This window comes from Pelophylax lessonae, assembly GCF_965119305.1.
Source record: "Pelophylax lessonae genome assembly, chromosome: 5".
Lineage (NCBI taxonomy): Eukaryota > Metazoa > Chordata > Amphibia > Anura > Ranidae > Pelophylax > Pelophylax lessonae.
In genome coordinates this window covers 288,489,787-288,511,699 of record NC_138772.1, presented here as the reverse complement: position 1 = coordinate 288,511,699, position 21,913 = coordinate 288,489,787, and the positions used below count along the sequence as shown (strand labels likewise).

Genomic DNA, 21,913 nt, shown 5'->3' with positions numbered 1-21,913 from the left:
CACCTTCCCCAATCCCCCACAGCACTGACAAACACTGAGAGTGAGTCCCCCCCCTTGCCCAGACCCCCACAGCTGACACTGACAGAGACCTGGATGTCCTACACCTTCCCCAATCCCCCACAGCACTGACAAACACTGAGTGAGTCCCCCCCTTGCCCAGACCCCCACAGCTGACACTGACAGAGACCCCCAGGCCCCCACTGACACTCAGAGAGAGCCCCCCTGGCTGCCAGACTGCCACAGCAGAACAGTACCCCCGGCCCCGACCGACCGTCCCCTGTCCCAGCCCCCCCCATCACAGACATCCCCCAGAGATACAGACTCGAGACCCCCATGAATGATTATACAATTATTTGTTCGGACTACATACCTGCTGTGTGACTGTGTGGGTTGTTGTGCACTGCATTGCAGAGGAGGACAGGTGCTGTGCTGCTCTCTGGGCTCTGTGGCGGGCGGCTGGCGTCACTGGCAGTGGCGTGGCGGCTGCGCCTGGGACGGTCGGCTACGGTGAGGCTGGCGGCGCTGGCTGGCTGCGATGGGGACGCACTTGGGGCTCCTGTGTGTGGAGTGTGGACTGGCTTGTGGCTTGGCTGGCTGGCTGGCTTCTTGGCTGCAAGGCCGCAGGTGGGACGCCGATACACGCGGGGGATGTTCTTGCTGCGCCTCGGCCCGGGTCAAAGAGACGGAAGGGGAGGGGCGGAGCCTTTTTATTATGCTCTCGCCACTAACCCACCAATCGGCTGTGATCTTGTGACTTTTTCTTCCTTGCGCGATAGGGCGTGACGTCATTTCCTAATCGATTATGCCGGCAACCCGCATCGATGCAGAATCGCGAAGGGTCGAATTGCGATGTATCGATCTTTCGATTATATTCCGCAGGCCTAATTGTTAGTAACTAAATATGGTCATGACCAAGTTGGTCAATGAAGTAGGCTGGATGGGAACATAACTGAGAACCCACTTATTTTAATGTAGGCCTCCAGGTGGCCCTTGTCACCTTGCTTGGATTAGGATCGTTTGTGAGTTTTGGGGAGGACCCCACATTGTCTGTCTTTTTTTTTTTTTTTTTCCTTCTTTTTTGGAAGCATCAGTTTACACATAAGCAGCTGCAACCACTGCTTTTATGTGGAGTGATTACTTGCGGTCAGTAGCGACCAATGAGCCGCAGTGGGGAAAGAAGTATAGGTTGTACAAAGTATGCCCACAGTACTTCATTGAAGTTTAGGCTTATATGGTACATTAAAAGTCCAGAACTAGTTAAACATCTTTTTTTTTTTTTTTTTCCCCAATGTGGATTTGTACAGCGAGCAGTTGACCTATTCATAAATGGTGTTCTCATTGCCTACTAACATAGTCCATGATGGCACAGCCTTAATCTGTTTGTTCTGAATTTTTTGTATGTAGATTCTTTTTTTGGCAATGTACATAATCTCTCATACATTACAATAGTATTACGATTAATTTATGTAGATCATTTTGTATTTCCAGAGTTTAGACTTTCTATTTAAAGTGCTACTCTGTGTTTTTTTTTCTTCACAGTTGCCTGAAAAACTTAATAAAACATACGATTGGATTAAATTGTGGAAGTTTTGGAGTCCTGGAACCAAAACACCTGGGTTACGGATAAAGGAATGCTTGGAACTACTTAAGAAAAAGGTACACATAGAGTAACATTAAAAATAAGCTTACATAGATAAAAAAAGGAAATGTGCTAGTTCAATTAGGTAAGCCTTTGTATATAACCTCTCGTAATGCTCATGCTGTTCTTAATTTGACAGCAAAAATGTGTGTACTTGCATAATACACCATTTATAAAGCACTAGAATCATTCTAAACCGATACCATCCGCTATCTTTATTTATGTTCCTTCTGCTCTTAACTAAAAGAAGTACACACAAATTTTTAACACGGAGGCTGTGAGAAGTCAGCTAGCAGTTCCTGGCACAAGACTGAAGGCCAAGTTAAAGAGGAGCTCCAAGCTCCCCCAAAAAATGTAAAAGTCAGTAGCTACAAACTCTGCCACTGCTGACTTTTAATATAAGGTCATTTACATCTCCAGGGATCCAGCGATGTTCTCCCCTAAACCGATTCTTCAATCAGCTTTGAGTGCAGGTGCTGGCATATAAAGTAAGGGAAACAGGAAGTGAAGCCTTGCAGCATCACAGTCGGTTTCCTACTGCGCATGCGAGCTGCGCTGCACTTTGTGAATGGTCCCGTAATCTTTTGGGACCTGTGGTGTATCCCAGAAGAATGCAAGGGAAGGAGGGAGGCCAAGCTACCAGCTCAGATCTCCACGGCCATCTGAGCCAGAAGTGAGAGCGGGTACTATAGTAACACTGTACTATGGGGAAGTGATCAGGATTTTTTTTTTTTTTTTTTTTTGTCGCACATTATGATTTTCAATTCATTTCATTGGTATAAGGAACCATTTTTATGAAATTAAACTGATTTATTCAATGTGTTTTGTTGTGGTTAGCTGTGATTGGCCACAGCTAATCACATGATACAGATGGAATGTGATTGGCCCAGTCTGTACCATGCGATCACTGTGACCAATCAAAGCTAGCAACAAAAAAAAATCACAATGGATGGCATGAAAGGAAACCATCTATTTTTTACAATTGTTATGTGATCTGCGGTGATTGGTCACAGCGAACACATGGTACTGGCAGCGGGCCAGTACAGTGATCAGTCTTCTGCTGTGTCTGACAGACACAGCCAGTGACAAAACGCACCGCAGCGTGGCCAATTCTGAGGACACGTCATATGACATACCCGGAACAACAAAAATCCCGCCCAGCCGTCACTTGACTATTGGCTTGGCGTGAACTGGTTAATGATGCATGAATATACTGTGTGTGTGTGTGTGTGTGTGTATATATATATATATATATATATATATATACATACATACATACATACATACATACATACATACACAGTGAATCCGGAAAGTATTCACAGCACTTCACTTTTTCCACATACTGTTATGTTACAGCCTTATTTCAGAATGGAATAAATTAATTACTTTCCTCAAAATTATACAAACAATTACCTATAGTGACCACATGAAAGCAGTTTGTTGGAAATCTTTGCAAATGTATTAAAAATAAAAAAATAAAAACATCACATGTACATAAGTATTCACAGCCTTTGTGCAATACAATGTTGAAGCACCTTTGGCACCAATTGCAGCCCCAAGTCTTTTTGACTATGATGCTACAAGCTTGGCACACCTATTTTTGTGCAGTTTCTCCCTTTTTTCTTTGCAGGACCTCTCAAGCTCCATCAGGGTGTATGGGGAGCGTTGGTGCACAGCCATTTTCAGATCTCTCCCGAGATGTTCAATCGGGTTCAAGGCTGGGCTCTGGTTGGGCCATTTAAGGACATTCACAGAGTTGTCCTGTAGCTACCTCTTTTGTTTTCTTGGCTGTGTGCTTGGGGTAATTTTCCTGTTTGAAGATAAACCTTCACCCCAGTCTTAGGTCCAAAGCATTCATCTTTCTCTCGATCCTGACTAGTCTCCCAGTTCCTGCCGCTGATGACATCTCCACAGCATGATGTTGCCACCACTATGCTTCACTGTAGGGATGGTATTGGCCAGGTGATGAGGGGTGCTTGGTTTCCTCCAGATATGACACTTGCCATTCAAGCCAAAGAGTTGAATCTTTGTTTCATCAGACCAGAGAATTTTTTTTTTTTTTTCATGGTCTGAACGTCTTTCAGATGCCTTTTGGAAAACTCCAGGTGGGCTGTCATGTGCCCTTCTATTGAGGAGTGGCGTCCGTCCAGCCACTTTACCATACAGGCATGATTGGTGGAGTGCTGCAGAGATGGTTGTTCTTCTGAAAGATTCTCCTCTCTCCACAGAGAAACGCTGGAGCTCTGTCAGAGTAACCATCGGGTTCTTAGTCAACTCCCTGACTAAGGCCCTTCTCCCTCGATCGCTCAGTTTGGCCAGGTGACCTGCTCTTGGTGTTTCCAAACTTCTTCCATTTATGAATGATGGTGGCCACTATGCTCATTGGGACCTTAAAAGCTGCAGAAAATTTTCTGTACTCTTCCCCAGATCTGTGCCTCGATACAGTCCTGTCTCAAACGGCTACAGACAATTCCTTGGACTTCATGACTTGGTATGTGCTCTGACATGCACTGTTAACTGTGGGATATTATATAGACCGGTGTGTGCCTTTCCAAATCATGTCCAATCAACTGACTTTACCACAGGTGGACTCCAATTAAGTTGTAGAAACATCTCAAGGATGATCAGTGGAAACCGGATGCACCTGAGCTCATATTTCAGTGTCATGGCAAAGGCTGTGATTATTTATGTACATGTGATTTTTATTTATTTTTTTAATACATTTGCAAAGATTTTAAACAAACTTCTATCATGTTGTCACTATGGGATATTGTTTGTAGAATTTTGAGGAAAATAATGCACTTAATTCATTTTGGAATAAGGCTGTAATATAACAAAATTTGGAAAAAGTGGAAGTGCTTTGAATTACTTTGTATGTGTAAATACATACATGTGCATCTCATAAAATGTGAATATCATCAAAAAGTTAATTAATTTCAGTAATTCAATTCAAAAAGTGAAACTCGTATATTTTATATAGATGCGTTATACACAGAGTGATATATTTCAAGCATTTCTCTCTTTTAATTTTGATGATTACGGCTTACAGCTAGTGAAAGCCCAAAATTTCGTATCTCAGAAAATTAGAATATTACATAAGACCAATAAAAATAATTAAGTATTTTTCATACAGAAATATTGGTTTATGGAAAAGTATGTCCATGTCCAGTATAGTATGCACTCAGCACTTGGTCGTTGCTCTTTTTGCATAAATTAACTGCATCAATGCGACGTGGGATGGAGGCGATCAGCCTGTGGCACTGCTGAGGTGTTATGGAAGCCCAGGTTTTTTTGATAGTGGCTTTCAGCTCATCTGCATTGTTGGGTCTAAAATGTAAAACTGTGTTGCGCAGAATAAAAATCTATAATATAAGATAAATATCTTCAATAAATAAACCGATGCATATACAAGATCAATTGGATGAATCCCTAATAGTCCTCATCAATAAAAAATGTCTGGTATAAAATATATAAAGTGAACGGTAAATGATATCGTTTCATAAATAATATAAAAATACTCTCAATACATCTATTAAACTCCTCATATAAGTGCGTTGTGCAAATATTGTGCAATGTACATCAATATGCAAATCACAGTGCTAAACGAGACCTAATATAGTACAACATAAATTAAGCCAATGATAAAGTGCAAATAAGATGAGCGAAAAATATATAATTAGTGTCCAAAAATAGAAAATTCAAGTCCTTGTGAATCAGTGCAAATGACAATTCCTTGCAGTGCTCAGAACCACCTATAGGTGGTAGGTGCTCCCCGAGATAGTGAGTGACCAGAGTGTCACGGATCCTAAAATCACTGTGCACCCATTGTGAGTGGACGCTCACCTTAAAACCGATTATAACAGACTCATCTATAGGGGCTCCTTCTCAGGGTTGACCCTTCCAGATCTTATTAATCCAGTGATCCGTTGCTCAAAACACGATTTAAATATGCCCTTATACCAGGAATCAGGGAAATCACTCCATCCAAACCATGACACTCCAGCAGTAAGTATCACCGGGTTATATGCAAAAAAGAAATCTCCATTAGTGCTTATAACTTTAAAACATTTATTTCAATAAAAGAAGAATCCATGTAAACTCACAGATTTCAGTGCATCCATGCACCTTTAACAAGCATATTACAGTAATCCATGCAAGCCGTGATGGAAAAGTGGGAGACGCTGGTGGCTGTGTACCGCTCCTCTGCCAATACAGCCCGACAATCTCACCTATTTTATTTGCACTTTATCATTGGCTTAATTTATATTGTACTATATTAGGTCTCGTTTAGCACTGTGATTTGCATATTGATGTACATTGCACAATATTTGCACAACGCACTTATATGAGGAGTTTAATAGATGTATTGAGAGTATTTTTATATTATTTATGAAACTATATCATTTACCATCCACTTTATATATATATATATATATTTTATACCAGACATTTTTTATTGATGAGGACTGTTAGGGATTCATCCAATTGATCTTGTATATGCATCGGTTTATTTATTGAAGATATTTATCTTATAGATTTTTATTCTGCGCAACACAGTTTTACATTTTAGATTTACACTTTTTATGAGAAGTGAGGTGTTTGCGGCATTTTAAAAATCGGGTATTGAGAGGTAGCTCGCAGGACAATACCCCACAGATTCTGTCTATGGGGTTTAGGTCAGACGAGTTTGCTGGCCAATCAAGCCACAGTGATACCATGATCACTTAACCAGGTATTGGTACTTTTGGCAGTGTGGGCAGGTGCCAAGTTCTGCTGGAAAATCAGTTTGGCATCTCTATAAAGCTGGTCAGCAGAGGGAAGCATGAAGTGCTCTAAAATTTTCTGGTAGAGGGCTGCGCTGACTTTGGACTTGATAAAACACAGTGGCCCAACACCAGCAGATGACATGGCTCCCCAAATCATCAATGACTGTGGAAAATTTACACTGGACCTCATGCAACTTTCAATTCTGTGCCTCTCCACTCTTTCTCCAGACTCTGGGACCTTGATTTCCAAATCAAATGCTAAATTTTCCACAGTCCACTACAGGCAGTCCCTGGGTTACAAACAAGGAAAGGCCTGTAGGTTTTTTTTTAAAACGGAAGTACAGCCTAATACCTTAAATTCTCCCTTGCCATCATTTATGTAAGCGGACTTCAGCCTTCTGTGTTAAAATGAAAAAAATCCCAGTTTTTCTACCTTTATTTTGCCGTTTTCAGTGCTGTCACGTGACTTCAATCCCTCTTCCTGCTGAGTCCAAGAGCAGTAAGTGGTTGTGGTTACTGAAAGCCAGTGACATCACTTCCAAGGAGGGGCACTGTTCCTGTGTAGCCAGTGGGCCTATTCAGAATGGGAGGGGCTGATCAGAGGTTCCCGCCCAGTGTTCTCTCATCAGTAAGGATGCAATGTACATCCTAATTCATGAGAAAATGAAGAAATAAAAAAAAAGCCCTTCACACAGGACACTTGGGGGGGGTATTGCACATATACAGTATAGCTGTGCTGGGATTTGGATGAAGACAACAATAGGGATGAGAGCTGGACTTGGGGGGGGGGGGGCACTGTCAGTTTAGCTGGAAGTGCTCTGGGGTCTCAGCTTACAGTTTTACAATGATCATAGTACAGGCAAGCACACCAAGTCTACGTTTACACTAGTGCGACTTTGGACACAAAAAGTCGCATGACAAGTCACAGCCCATTGGTTTCCATGGCACCCGTTCCCATCTATGCAACTTTGAAAATCAGCGACTTTGAAAAGGTACCTGCACCCCTTTAATTCAACTTTTTATGCGACTTTGACCCAGAGAGTGTAAAGTTGGATCCAAGCTGCACTCAGTCGCACTCAAGTCGCACTGTAGCCTAGTGGCTACATTTTCTCTTAAGTTGTGCAATTTTAGAGTGTAACTTTGAGTGCAGCTTTGATCCAACTTTACACTCTCTGGATAAAGTCTCATCAAAGTAGTGCAGGCACCTTTTCAAAGTCGCTGATTTTCAAAGTGCCATAGATGGGAACGGGTGCCATTGAAATCAATGGGCTGTGACTTGTCAAGCGAGTTTGTGTCCAAAGTAGCATAACAAGTTGCACTAGTGGAAATGGAGCCCAAAACTCATGTAATGAGCAATAGAAATTGATCTCTATCCTTCTAAGCTTTCTAAAATGTTCCTTTGTACCTTATTTCTTTCATATTTTGCTCCAGTCACCTGACCCCCCCCTCCTTCTCTTTCTCCCCCTCCTTCTCTCTCTCCCTCCTTCTCTCCCTCCCCCTCCTTCTCTCCCTCCCCCTCCTTCTCTCCCTCCCCCTCCTTTTCTCCCTCCCCCTCCTTTTCTCCCTCCCCCTCCTTTTCTCCCTCCCCCTCCTTTTCTCCCTCCCCCTCCTTTTCTCCCTCCCCCTCCTTTTCTCCCTCCCCCTCCTTTTCTCCCTCCCCCTCCTTCTCTCCCTCCCCCTCCTTCTCTCCCTCCCCCTCCTTCTCTCCCTCCCCCTCCTTCTCTCCCTCCCCCTCCTTCTCTCCCTCCCCCTCCTTCTCTCCCTCCCCCTCCTTCTCTCCCTCCCCCTCCTTCTCTCTTTCTCCCCCTTTGTCTCTCTCTCCCTCTCTCAGGATAAGTGCTAGCCTAAACAAGGCTGTGAAAACAGAAGGAGATCATGGTGAAGGATAGGAGGGATGGGGTTGGGTCTGGGCAGGTCTAGGCATGCCTGTCTAAGAAAGACCAACAACCTTTTCAGGAAGTGAAAGACAGCTTATCAAATTCAGATAAAAGGAGATAACCTTGTTGGTGAAGAACAGGAAGAAGCTGATTGTCTAGATTAGATAAGATTTTCTAAGCTACACAAGCAGCTAGCCAGAAAATGAATAATATCGAAGATAGATATTTAACATACTATTAATAGGGAAATATTTTCATTTTTGACTAGAGTTTCCCTTTAAGTTGAATGTAAGTTGGAACCGGTACTTTTTTTTTTTCCTCTTAGAAAATTTATTTTTATTGAAAAATTGAGATGTATAGGTACAAAATATAGCCTTTGGGCATTCCCTAGCTAATACATAAAACTACTAAGAACACCTCCTATTATAGAACCCCCCCCCCCCCAAAAAAGGGGGGAAAGAAACAACACACCTTCCATACACCTCGCTCTGTCATTCTCTTATAAAATCACTTCAAGGGTTGATGAATTATAAGGAGATTCCTGTTCTCTCTCAACCATCAGGATAATGTATCAGAAGAATATTAACTTGTGTTTAGAATCCTACCTGAACAAATGTAATTTGAGTCCCTGCAGAGGAATACATTTGTTAACGGGTTCATTTACAGGAGTAGGACACTAGGCAGGAAAAAGCTTGACTACACCTATGGGGCAGTCCCCAGGGAGTATACTCCCGCTCTCAGCTATAGGCACTCAGTTTTTTTCTGCCTAGTCAGGAGTAAGGACCTAGTTCCTTGCTGGGATCTCTGGTCCTGGCACTTTTTTCCTTTTAAATGGAACATTTTCCTATCTTTGTTGTTTTGTTCCTGTGAGAATCTACAATCAACTGCCAGACTGGGCGACGGACTGGATAATCTAGATCCAGAAGGTCCCCCCAGTCTGGCCAGCGAGCGCGCGCAGGCCTCAGCTCCGCGCTAGGTCAGCCACTACATTGGGCGGGGGGGCTGTCCTGCGAGTTGTCTCGCGGGGGCGCATACGACCTGGCCTCTGCCTGAGTCACAGCGTTCCTCCTAGCCGACAGCCCCCCTATTCCAATGAAGGGGTGGGCTGTCAGGAGCGGTGCCCACCCTGTACTGGTATGGTAAGTAGCTGTCCCCCTTGAGGGTTTTGGGGTGGACGTGGGAGCCTCTGGTTCCCCTCCCCCCCAGCCCCTCTAAAATTTTTGTTGGTCACTGTGGGTCTTCCGCCCCCCCCCCCCATACCTCCCTGGGTGAGGTTATAAGCTGGCTTTTGCCACAGGCTCTTAAGGGGGGCCTGTTGGAGTTGCTGCTGGCTGGGTTTTTCCTGGTACGCAATGGGGGGTTAAGCAGGGTTCCTCGCCACCCTGGGGATTGGTGGCCAGAGCAGGGACGTCCTCTGGGCTCCAGTTGTTGGGCTCGGGGAGCTGATGGTTTAGGATCCGTGGATCCGCACATCACGCGGCCAGATCCGGCTAAAAATTTAAACCTCAGCTTTGTGGCCTACTGGTCGGTAGCTATGTGGGGCGACCCCAGTAAGGGTGGCTGCAGCCACTACCCTCTGTTTCGGCATCTGCCCTCCCCTCTGCTACCCCTGGGTGGTCGGCTCCTCTGGGGCTCAAGCGGCTGGGCGTCCACAAAAGTGAGGTTAGCTGAAGCCCCTGCTCATTCTTTTGGGCATTTGCCTGGCTGGGATTAATGCACTTGTGGCTGTGCCTCCTCAAAAATTTAGGCTGCGGCTTGCAGCCTACTAGGCCATGCGGCCAGCTTGGCGCCTCCTTTGGAAGGGGTGGCGCTGTGGGGGCTGTTTATTTTTTGATGGCAGCCATGCCACCATTATTGTGTAGGGCACCTGCTCCTTTTTAGCACTGCGGGACTATCAGGGTACCCTGCCTGCGCGTCCGCATAACGGCAGGCGGCCTCCTTTTAAGGCTATTTCCTATTATGTGGGCCTCTATGGATGGGCTCGGAGGGTGACCCCCTTGTTTTTTTGCTAGATCCAGTAGATAGTCCATTCGTGGGCCCTTGGTCAGCGTCCCTTCTTTTACTTCTTTTATGACTGTTTTTAAAGCTCCTAGCAGTTTCCTAGAGACTTTTAAGGCCTGTTAGCCTGACAGAGTTCCTGCTCTGGCTCCCCTCATGAATTGGTTAGTTATAACTACACTTTAGTATGTTTTTAAGGGACAAAACCTGTGCTTCTCTGACCTAGTTTTTGTGGTCTGCAGGTTCATTGGTAGGCTAGGCTTGTTGGCCATAACAGTTTTTGTTTTGTTCAACTGTTCTTTTTGATGATATATTATTTTTTTTTTAGGTATGTTGGCTCGTGTCCATTTTGCTGCCCTTCATGTCCCTGCTCTCCCTGTCATTTTGGTCTTTTGCCCTAGCTTTCTTGCCCCTCGGAAGCCCATGACTCGTAAACATCTGAAGACTTTCAGAATGTCCTGGGCTTAACTCTAAATTCAAATGTGCATGATTCTTCAAATATTTTAAGTCCTATGCCCCACAGATATTGTTACTGCAAGAGACACACATCTTGATCATAAAAATCTTGGCATCTAAGAAACCTTGGGTACAGAAGACATTTCACACCACATACTTTAATTTTGCTAGAGGTGTTCCTGTGCTGTTCAGTATATCGCTTCCTTGTGTAGTGGGTGCTGTTCATACAGACACTTTTTAGGTAAATATGTCATAATGGTTTTATGTATGTGGGGTCATAAATATGTGATAGTGTCTGTTTATTCTACACCCCCTTTTGCTGTATGCGATATTAGATAAGATCTCCTCATATTGCCCCGATAAACTTCTAGTTATAGGAGACTTTAACGCTACTTTATCCACAGAATAGGCCCTCACCTTTTGAGGTCTTCTTCTGGAGAGCTCAGGGTCTTGGCGCAGGCTGCCGAATTGACAGAGATATGGAGGTGGAAAAACCCCTCTATCAGAGTTTATTCTACCTGTTCTCTACATTCCATAAAACAGCATCCTGCATAGACCTTGCTTTTGTGAGTACCTATTTGTTGGCTGATGTTCAAGCGGCTGAATATCTACCCAGTGGACTATCTGATCACAACCCCCTGGCTTTGACTGTTAGATCTTGCAAAACATGTAATGTGTCCTTATGGCGTTTGGGTCCACAGTGGATCTCACACCCTAAGGCCGTAGCAGAAGTACCCAAGGCCATTCAGACCTATTGGCAGACAAACAAGGGATCTATCTCCCTGGGTCTTGTGTGGGATTCTTTTAATGCTTATGTCAGGGGACAATATGTCACTCTCATTGCAGTCATTCTTGCAGAGCATAATTCTGAGGTCTCAGCTTTGCAGAGGGAGGTGGATGAGAGTGCTACATCTAATGCAATATCCAATACCTCAGAGGACTTTGACCACCCAATGATGGCTGCATAGGTTACTAGGTTAGCTTTACAACACAGCAGACAGGTATTCTTTGAACAAGGGGACAGGAACAGCAAGTTTTATAGCCATGCCTGCCTAAAATGACAGACCTATCACACCTATTTCTGAAATTCACACTCCAGAGGGTACCACGGTCTCTTCCTCTACTGAGGAGAATCGGGGAGTGTTTCTCAGGTATTCTAGTGATCTGTATACTTCTTCTTTACCCCGTTTATTTTGAAATATTTTTTACATTTCACATAAATTTTTGTAGACTCTTTACAAATATACGTGCACAGCATCTTCATATTGGTACCAGAGTTGTAGCCTCATTGGATATCAAAAAGGCATTTGATAGGGTTAAGTGGACGTACCTTTGGGAGGTGCTATGTAGAATAGGGTTGCCTATTTATTTCATACAACGGATATGTATCCTGTATTCTCAGCCCACTGCTTCGATTAGCCTTGAAGGTAGCCTGTCTGCTCCTTTTTAGGTTGACTCGTGGTACCCCCCATCCTCTTCGCCCCAGCAATTGAACCAGTTGCAGAGGCCTTATGTGTTTCCTCTGATATTCAAGGGCTACGGGTGGGGTGGGTTGAGGGTGGCCCTGTATGCTGATGATATGTTTTTGTTCTTACATGATGCGGGTCCCTCACTCCTGGGTGCACTTAGGATCCCTAATGCCTTTTCTATTGTCACTGGCCTTCGGGTTAATTGGCATAAGTTAAGCATCGTTTCCTATTGATGATGGTGCATTGGTACACGCTTAGAAAGATCTACCGCTACAGCGGGTTGAAATGTTTTGTTATTTTGGGATAATTGTTTCTTGTAAAACTTCTAATTATGTCTCTCTAAACTCACTGCCTGTTATGCAAGAGGTTAAGGCTAGGCTTAAGGCGTGGGGCAATCTGCCGTGGTCTGTTGGGATGTATACATTTATTTAAAGATTAAACTACTCCCCAAATTTACTTGGCTTTTTCATCACTCTCCACAATGGATCCCTAAACCTTTTTTTTGTTCAATTAAATAGACTATTTTCCTCCTTTCTACGGGGCCCCCCAGGCACCGCGCTACAAGCTTGCTACTTTATTGAGGCCTTTTTTTGCGTGGGGGGCTGGCTTTGCCAGTTTGCCATAAGTATTTGCAGGCAATGAAACTATTGATGGCTCATTGGTACCTTTAGCCAGAGGTAACCAACTCTTGCATGATGCTGGAAGCGGCCGTTTTGGGTTCTCTGGAGGCCTTACAACTTTTATTTTATTTTGCGTGCTTAAAGTCCCATACTGCCGCATCCATTCTATGCTGATAATAAATAAAACCTAGAATCTAAATCCCCTTCAGTTTTCTCCCCTTATTCACCTCCCTGGAATAACCCTCTTTACAGCATTTTTATGCCCTGCCAGATCCACATAGCTGGGCTAAATACAATAGGCCCATCTTGCACAAAGTGGATAATGAAGCAATGATTCCCTTTGCCTCATTATGGTCTAAATCTAATGTCCCATCACATTATTTTTATTTATTTTAGATTTTTACCAGAAAGTAAGAATCGCAGACAAAAATTATGTACATTTGAAACAAGGCATATTAACATAAGACATTCACAGGGGCACCTAAAGGGCCAGCACCTCAAAAACATAGAAGTCCCCATCTGGGGCCTCATACTAGACCCCTTATTCCTAAGAGTCTATTTGTTTTTTGTTTTTTTGTTTTTTTTAAACAAAGAAAATATATACCGCATCAATAATAAAATAGGATAATACCATAACTACCCTACTTCCCCTGTCCTCCCTCCCCCGTGAGACACCCCAACTTCCTGTGTGAATAAGGAGGCAACAGGCCTCATCCTTTGGCTATACCAACTATTTACAATAAACATTGGGTAGATGCAGACCAAGCAAGGGGGCCCAAGCCCTGTGAACCAGGCCGTGTGTAGCACTTAACCCCTAACCTTGTTAATGACATATCGAGATACTTTACTCGTGCAGCAGCATCCCTCCGCAGTGTAATTCTCTCAATCATCAATTCCCCCCCTCCTCCCAGAGTGTCCTTAGAGTCCATCCAACAAAACCACACCTTCCTGAACTTCCTGGGGGAACCCCATGCCTCCTATGTCTTATGGTATAGCAGAATAATCAAACAAAATGGTGCAGCGCAAATCCTCTTAATAACATATACAATATATTATGTATGAATAAAGGAAAAAAGCCCCAAAGAAAACTGCAGAAGAGTCCTTAGATCCACTTGGTGTTGAAAAGAGATGTAGGAGACAGCAACTCCAAACTGTGATCCCCCTCCACCAGACAGCACATGTATTCCCTCGCCTCATATTTTGACCCCTTTTTTACCAAAAGGCCAAAAAACGCAGTATACGTCCACATCAATCAGCAGGCTCCAGGTATACAAGCATGTAGCACTTAGCAGCTATGGACCAGGCAGAGAACATATATCAAATGCCCCAAGCAGTAGTGTTCACAGAAGCTCCGTGGGATGTATGCAAAAAAGAAAAGAGGGACTTCTAAGTGTAGACTGTAAACAGTTAAGGCTTTAATGGATAAGATTGCACTTAGTTAGGCAGCAAAAAACAGGCACATCGGTGATGTGGGCTCTGCACATATAGCAGAATGTCATCATTTATTACTTTTATCCACATCCCTAGCGTCAGTTTTTCCATAGATATCTACCTCCTTGCTATGAGCTTCTATAAAGAATTCTAAGGAATAGTTTGGTATATACAGTGCCTTGCAAAAGTATTCGGCCCCCTTGAACTTTGCGACCTTTTGCCACATTTCAGGCTTCAAACGTAAAGATATAAAACTGTATTTTTTTTGTGAAGAATCAACAAGTGGGACACAATCATGAAGTGGAACAAAATTTATTGGATATTTTAAACTTTGTTAATAAATAAAAAAACTGAAAAAATTGGGCGTGCAAAATTATTCAGCCCCTTTACTTTCAGTGCAGCAAACTCTCTCCAGAAGTTCAGTGAGGATCTCTGAATGATCCAATGTTGACCTAAATGACTAATGATAAATAGAATCCACCTTTGTGTAATCAAGTCTCTGTATAAATGCACCTGTGATAGTCTCAGAGATCCGTTTAAAGCTCAGAGCGCATCATGAAGAACAAGGAAAACACCAGGCAGGTCCGAGATACTGTTGTGGAGAAGATAAAAGCAGAATTTGGATACAAAAAGATTTCCCAAGCTTTAAACATCCCAAGGAGCATTGTGCAAGCAATAATATTGAAATGGAAGGAGTATCAGACCACTGCAAATCTACGAAGACATGGCTGTTCCTCTAAACTTTCAGCTCATACAAGGAGAAGACTCATCAGAGATGCAGCCAAGAGGCCCATGATCACTCTGGATGAACTGCAGAGATCTACAGCTGAGGTGGGAGACTCTATCGATAGGACAACAATCAGTCGTATACTGCACAAATCTGGCCTTTATGGAAGAGTGGCAAGAAGAAAGTTATTTCTTAAAGATATCCATAAAAAGTGTTGTTTAAAGTTTGCCACAAGCCACCTGGGAGACACACCAAACATGTGGAAGAAGGTGCTCTGGTCAGATGAAACCAAAATCGAACTTTTTGGCAACAATGCAAAACGTTATTATGTTTGGCGTAAAAGCAACACAGCTCATCGCCCTGAACACACCATCCCCACTGTCAAACATGGTGGTGGCAGAATCATGGTTTGGGCCTGCTTTTCTTCAGCAGGGACAGGGAAGATGGTTAAAATTGATGGGAAGATGGATGGAGCCAAATACAGGACCATTCTGGAAGAAAATCTGATGGAGTCTGCAAAAGACCTGAGACTGGGATGGAGATTTGTCTTCCAACAAGACAATGATCCAAAACATAAAGAAAAATCTACAATGGAATGGTTCACAAATAAACATATCCAGGTGTTAGAATGGCCCAGTCAAAGTCCAGACCTGAATCCAATCGAGTATCTGTGGAAAGAACTGAAAATTGCTGTTCACAAACGCTCTCCATCCAACCTCACTGAGCTCGAGCTGTTTTGCAAGGAGGAATGGGCAAAAATTTCAGTCTCTCAATGTGCAAAACTTTTATAAAGACATACCCCAAGCGACTTACAGCTGTAATCGCAGCAAAAGGTGGCGCTACAAAGTATTAACTTAAGGGGGCTGAATAATTTTGCACGCCCAATTTTTCAGTTTTTTATTTGTTAAAAAAGTTTGAAGTATCCAATAAATTTCGTTCCACTTCATGATTGTGTCCCACTTGTTGTTGATTCTTCACAAAAAATTACAGTTTTATATCTTTATGTTTGAAGCCTGAAATGTGGCAAAAGGTCGCAAAGTTCAAGGGGGCCAAATACTTTCGCAAGGCACTGTACACCCAACTCTTCTTGTTAAAAAATTCCCAATAGACATTGCAAGGGGGAGCATATGTTAGAGCAAATTTATCAGCTATAAACTCAGTCACCATAGACCACAGAGGCCTTATCTTGGTACACTCCCACACCATATGAAATAAAGTCCCTTCAGCCCCCGGGCATTTATGACAGGTTGCAGAGTCTGTTATGCTTGCGGAACAAACTTAGTGGTGTATAATACATCTGATGAAGGAACCTAAGCTGAATCATCCTATCTGTTGGGGAGATAATAGTGGTAAGATAAGTGTCAAGCACCTCCTGCCACAACTCTTCCGATAACTCCGGTGCAAAAGCCAGCCATCTAGTCCTTGCTCGTGCTATCAACTGGGATCCCCGGGTCCCAATGCTAGGTAATACCTTGAAATCCTCTTGGCTAGTGCATGGTCCAACAAAGTAGCCTCCAAAAAGGTATTTTTAACCTGGATCTCTCCACTTCCAAACTGAGCTATGGCCGCATGAAGTAGCTGAGCATATCTAAAGTTCCAGGTCCTGGGTATCCTGAACTACCCACGTAACTGGTCAAAAGAGCATAGCTTGCCTTCCTGATATGTGATGTAGGTACTTTATACCAAAACGGGCCCAAACAAATCCATCCCCCTATTTAAGCAACTCCCCCAGACACTTATTGTACCATAGTGGGCTATTAGGCGAAAGCATTAAGGGTGTATCCCCTACATTTTGGGAGCATATATGAAAAATCCTCCTAGGTAGAGCCATCACTTGGCAAACCCTCCTACCCGGGACTCCCTTCCTGTGAATCATATTTAAAAGGGTCTCCTGGGAAGTCGCTACCGCAGCTTCCAACAAAATGGTCGCGTTTGGAATTTAGGGAAAAAATCTCCAATGCAAAAAGATCAGTTGAGAGGCAAAATAGGAGTAGGAGGAACCCAACCACAATAGAATATATGCCCTTGAAGACTTGTTTTGGCACAAAAACGGGTGAGTTGGATAGTATGAACAAACACTTGGGGAGAAAAATAATTTTAAATAGATTTATTCGCCCCATCACAGTGAGTGTTAAGAGTCTGCCATTTATGTATTTTCTCAAGAAAAACCTCTATTATCGGTGACCAGTTAACCTCCAGGAATTTAGAAATGGGTAGCTGAACTTGAATCCCCAGATATCTAAAAGATCCGGACAATGGAATGGGGCAGTCTCCAGGAACCATCACACCATTGTCAATGGAACGGAACAGGGACGACTTGGCGCAATTAATGCAGAAGCCAGAATTGTCCCCAAACTTTTGGATCAGAGCAAATGCGGCTGAAAGTGAGGGGCCCGGGTCCTGGAGATAAAGGAGCATATCGTCCGCATATATAGAGACGTGTTCCTCCTACTGCTCCACCTGAAGACCATAAAAGGAGTCACTTAACCGTAATCTTGCAGCTAGGGGCTCTGGCCAGGGCGAATAGGAGGGGCGACAATGGGCACCCTTGCCTGGTCCCCCTGAAAATAGTAAAGGGCTCAGAAATAATAACAGTTACCCATAGCCTTACCATACCATCGGCTCCGCATACAGCAGTCTAACCCAAGAGACAAAAACGGGTGCAAAACCATAGGACTCCAACAGATGGAATAAATGGGGCCACTCCACCGATATATAGGCTTTCTTGGTATTTATAACAAAGCCACTACCCCTGCCCTGGAGTTATTGTGTGAAGTTTGAAGGTTTACAAAGGGTCTCCTGACATGCATCTGGGCATATCTGCCTGTTCTAAATCCTGTTTGATCCGCATTAATACGTTTTAGTATAACAGCTTGATGTCTACCCACTAGAATCTTAGCAAGAAAGAATCTTTGTGCCAGGGTGCACTGGCTTAACCACACTATCCCTCCAACATGCTGGCGCTGTGATAGGTTGGAAGGGGACTTTTGCCACATCTTTTGGACATGTTCAGTTATCCAGCCCTTTTGGGAATCTGTTGTAGGCAACATCAGCAAAATTGCACAGATCATTGCAACAGCTCAGTGGGGATCAATAGAGCAATGATTCCCTGCTGAGCGGGCGGATCTGCTGGTGGAGAGTGCCGATGTAAAAGGGGCCTAAAGGTAAAATGAAAGAGTTCTGTAGCACAAAGCCATATGCCTTGGAACTCCAAGCTGACTTAATACATCACTGTTACAGAGTCTGTAAAGAAGTGTATTAGTGAATTACACACTGCAGTTTTCTATGTACATCAAGCATAGGTTGAACTGTGTATCTTATGTACAATTTTAGCATAATCCTGTATTGAGTATCTTCTATACAATTTTAGCATAATCCTGTATTGAGTATTTTATATACAATTTTAGCATAATCCTGTATTACAGTGAAGAGAATACCAGGGCTTGTATTGCCACAAAAATGCATTCCTCTGCTAATCTGCTTAGCAACTTCATCAGAAATGGATTTGTGAATACGAAGCTACAATGTGTTGAAGGTAGAATTTCAGAAGCGGAGTGTAGCTGTACAGTCAATAGATGAATTTTATTCTATTTGTTCTAACAGTCAGTTATTGTCTTTTCTGTTCCATATGCAAAGAATGATTATATACACAAAGTACATGTGAGCTTATGTGACTAATAAGCACTTGTGCTGAGGGTGCACTGGATAACATATGTAGGTGTGCGGGATCACTAGGAGGAAACCCACACAACACAGGGACATGTTCCTTTTTTTTTTTCCCCAAAGATGTAGATGGGGTTTCAGGCTAAAACCATTGCACTATATTGCAAGAGTGCTAAGCCACTGTATTTGACTTATGTTTTGTTTCTTTGTGTGTAGATGTACATTTTTGCAACCTAATTTGCTAATAATGATTTGTGATGGTTTAGTATTAAAGCAGTAGTAACCGCTTTTTTTTTTTTTTTTTTTTTAAACAAACTATGTAAAACAATTGCATAATGTGCTAGAATGCATTACATTGCATATACTTACCTTACAACGAAGCCTTCCAGTGGTGCGCTGTCACTGCTGAAGGCGGTTCCATCTTCACCCAGTCTCCTTCCGGGTTTGTGTCCCCTGGCTGTCTAATTAGCGTCACTGCATTGCTGTCACTCCTTAGGAAGTCATAGACCATGGCACAAAGCCCTGAAGGGTATGCCATCCCTTCAGAGCGCATGCATCAGTAACATCACCGGCTGCATGCAGTTTGAATATCTCCTAAGACTACATTCACACTACCGCGACTTGTCAGGCGACTGGTCAGCCTGACAAGTCGCGGTCCATTGTGTGCTACGGGAACCGTTCTAATAGGAGCGACTCAAGTCACTCCGATTAAGAAAAAGGTTCCTGTACTACTTCGGGGCGACTTTGGAGCGACTTGCATAGACATTCATTATATGAAGTCCGTGCAAGTCGCGCCGAAGTCACGGTGTACGCGACCTCACAGGTCGCCCCCCGAAGTCGTGCCGCGTTAGTATGAACCGGCACTTAAATGTGCACGTTTAGGAGATATTTAAAAAACCTTCAGGTTAACCTTATTATAGGTTTACCTGCAGGTCCAAATTTACAAAAGGGTTTACTTTCACTTTAGTTGCACAAAATGTGGTGTTTGAAAGTGTACTTGAGCATTGTTGTTTCCTTGAAAGTGTACTTGAGCATTGTTGTTTCCTTGAAGTAATAGCATCGAGATGTGTTTTGTTTTAATCTTGTCTCTCCTTGTCTCCAGTGGGCTGAAATTAGCAAAATGAAGATTTCCGATAAAAAACAAGAGGCTTGTGATGAGATATTCCAAACAGAAGACGAGTACTGTTTATACGAGGCTGTGAAGTTTTTGATGCTGAGAACTGCTGTTGACTTATACAATGCCAATGAGAATGGCATGGAAGTGCCTGTGTTCTCTTGGCTGCTCTTTGCTAGGAACACATCTAATAATCCTTGCGAGTTTATGAAGAATCACTTGAATCAAGTGGGACACTCTGGAGGGCTTGAACAGGTATGTGCCATTAAGAATAACACTTATGTCTTGAATAAATGACATCTGCTGTCCTTAGTTATGTAGATATTTTGAGATTTAGTTCTTGGATTTGGACTTTAAAAGGAACCTACCAGAAAAGGAAAATAAAATAACTTTTATTGCTGCCCTTGGCATACTTTGAAAACAGATCAAATCCTTAACTGATTTTATGTTTTATCATTTTTCCTGACTGCTTAATGAGGCACTGAACTGAACCTCCAATGCAAGCAGTGAAGTCATAGTTACTGACTTGCCTAATGACACACACATTACTATTTTCATGAATCACTAAAATATAACTTGAGTGAATTATTCAAAAATGGTCATTCAAACTCCATATTGCATTAATATTCATGTCATCATATATACATCTATATTATGATTTTGTTTTGGGAAAGGGTATAGAGTTTGTTTTGCACTTTTAAAAGAGAAGTATAGGCAAAACTTTTTTGGCCATATTTCCCTTGTGGGTCAAAGGACTGCACACACCTATGCTCTTCTGTGACCCAGAATCTGCTGACAGCGAGCAAAAACCTGCTGTCAGCTGATGTCACAGAGCCTCTACATGCTTCAGAAGGATCTCATCCATATTGTTGGGATCCTTCCAGCTTCCTGATTCACAGCTGGCTCCACCTTTCAGAGCAGCTGAGAGTTTAAGCCAGCTGCACCCACCCCCTCTCTAGCCCAGCTCTCCAGTAAGTGCTGTAGAGTGATGACCTCCTCTCCGAGAACACCATACGCTGAGCGATCAGCAGCCATGGGCTTGGAGCCAGTGTGGGACAGCTGCAGCATCAGGCCAGTGGTGCAGCATGGAGGCAAGTATGTATGTTTCTCTAGCGCTCATTGACAGACGTAGTCCTCGGTGATACACCACCTTCGGGTTATGTTGCCTCCACAGGAGCAGGACTAGACAGGAAATTAAAAAGCTCTGGCCACACCCTAGGGGCAGTCCCAGAGGGTATATCCTCTCTCTCTCTGCCTCAGCAAATCAGTTATTTTCTGTCTAGTTAGGAGTAAGGACCTAGATACCTTGCTGGGATCTTAGGTCCTGGCAAGAATTTTTTTCTTAACCACTTAAGCCCCGGAGGATTTGGCTGCTAAAGGACCAGGGGTTTTTTTGCGATTTTTTACTGCGTGACTTTAACGGACAATTGCGCGGTCGTGCGACGCTGTACCTAAACGAATTTGACGTCCTTTTTTTCCCACAAACAGAGCTTTCTTTTGGTGGTATTTGATCACCTGTGCGATTTTTTGATCACGCGCTATAAACAAAAAAAGAGCGTAAATTTTGCAAAAATAACAATATTTTTCACATTTTTTATATGAAATTCCCCAAAAAAAAAAGTAAAAATCAAAATTTTTTAACATTTTTCGGCCAATTTGTTTTATGCTACCTATGTTTGGTAAAAAAAATCGCAAAAAGCGTATTTTGATTGGTTTGCGCAAAAGTTATCGCGTTTACTAACAAAGAGAAAGATTTTTGTCATTTTTGGTGTTTTTTTTTTTAACGCGTAATGGCGGCGATCTGCGATTTTTTTTTCGGTACTGCGACATTGCGGCGGACAGATCGGACCCTTGACTGACATTTTTGACACTTTTGGGGTTACCAGTGACATTACTGCAGTAATCAGTGCTATACATATGCACTGTTACTGCAAAAATGACACTGGCAGGGAAGGGGTTAACTTTATTGGACAGGGAGGGGTTAAGTGTGTCCTAGGGGCGTGCTTTCTACTGTGTAGGGACATTGCTATTGGTGTAAAAGCAAAGATCAACCGTTCTACATAGTAGAACGGTCAGATCTTTACTTTTACACAGGGAGAACTGACAGGCAGCTTGTTTACACAAGCTGCTCTGTCTTTCTCCCTTCACAG

The 21,913-nt window shown here is 43.1% G+C and overlaps 1 protein-coding gene across 2 annotated transcripts in view; it reads left to right on the top strand.

Moving 5' to 3' along the window:
• The window catches only part of OTULIN (OTU deubiquitinase with linear linkage specificity), a 135,376-nt gene that overhangs the window by 86,925 nt on the left and 26,538 nt on the right, over positions 1-21,913 (top strand). For both annotated transcript variants that reach the window (XM_082258413.1, XM_082258412.1), the window contains 2 exons: positions 1,540-1,656; positions 19,752-20,018. In XM_082258413.1, the coding sequence (XP_082114539.1) occupies positions 1,540-1,656; positions 19,752-20,018 (384 nt within the window). The remainder of the gene's footprint in view (positions 1-1,539; positions 1,657-19,751; positions 20,019-21,913) is intronic.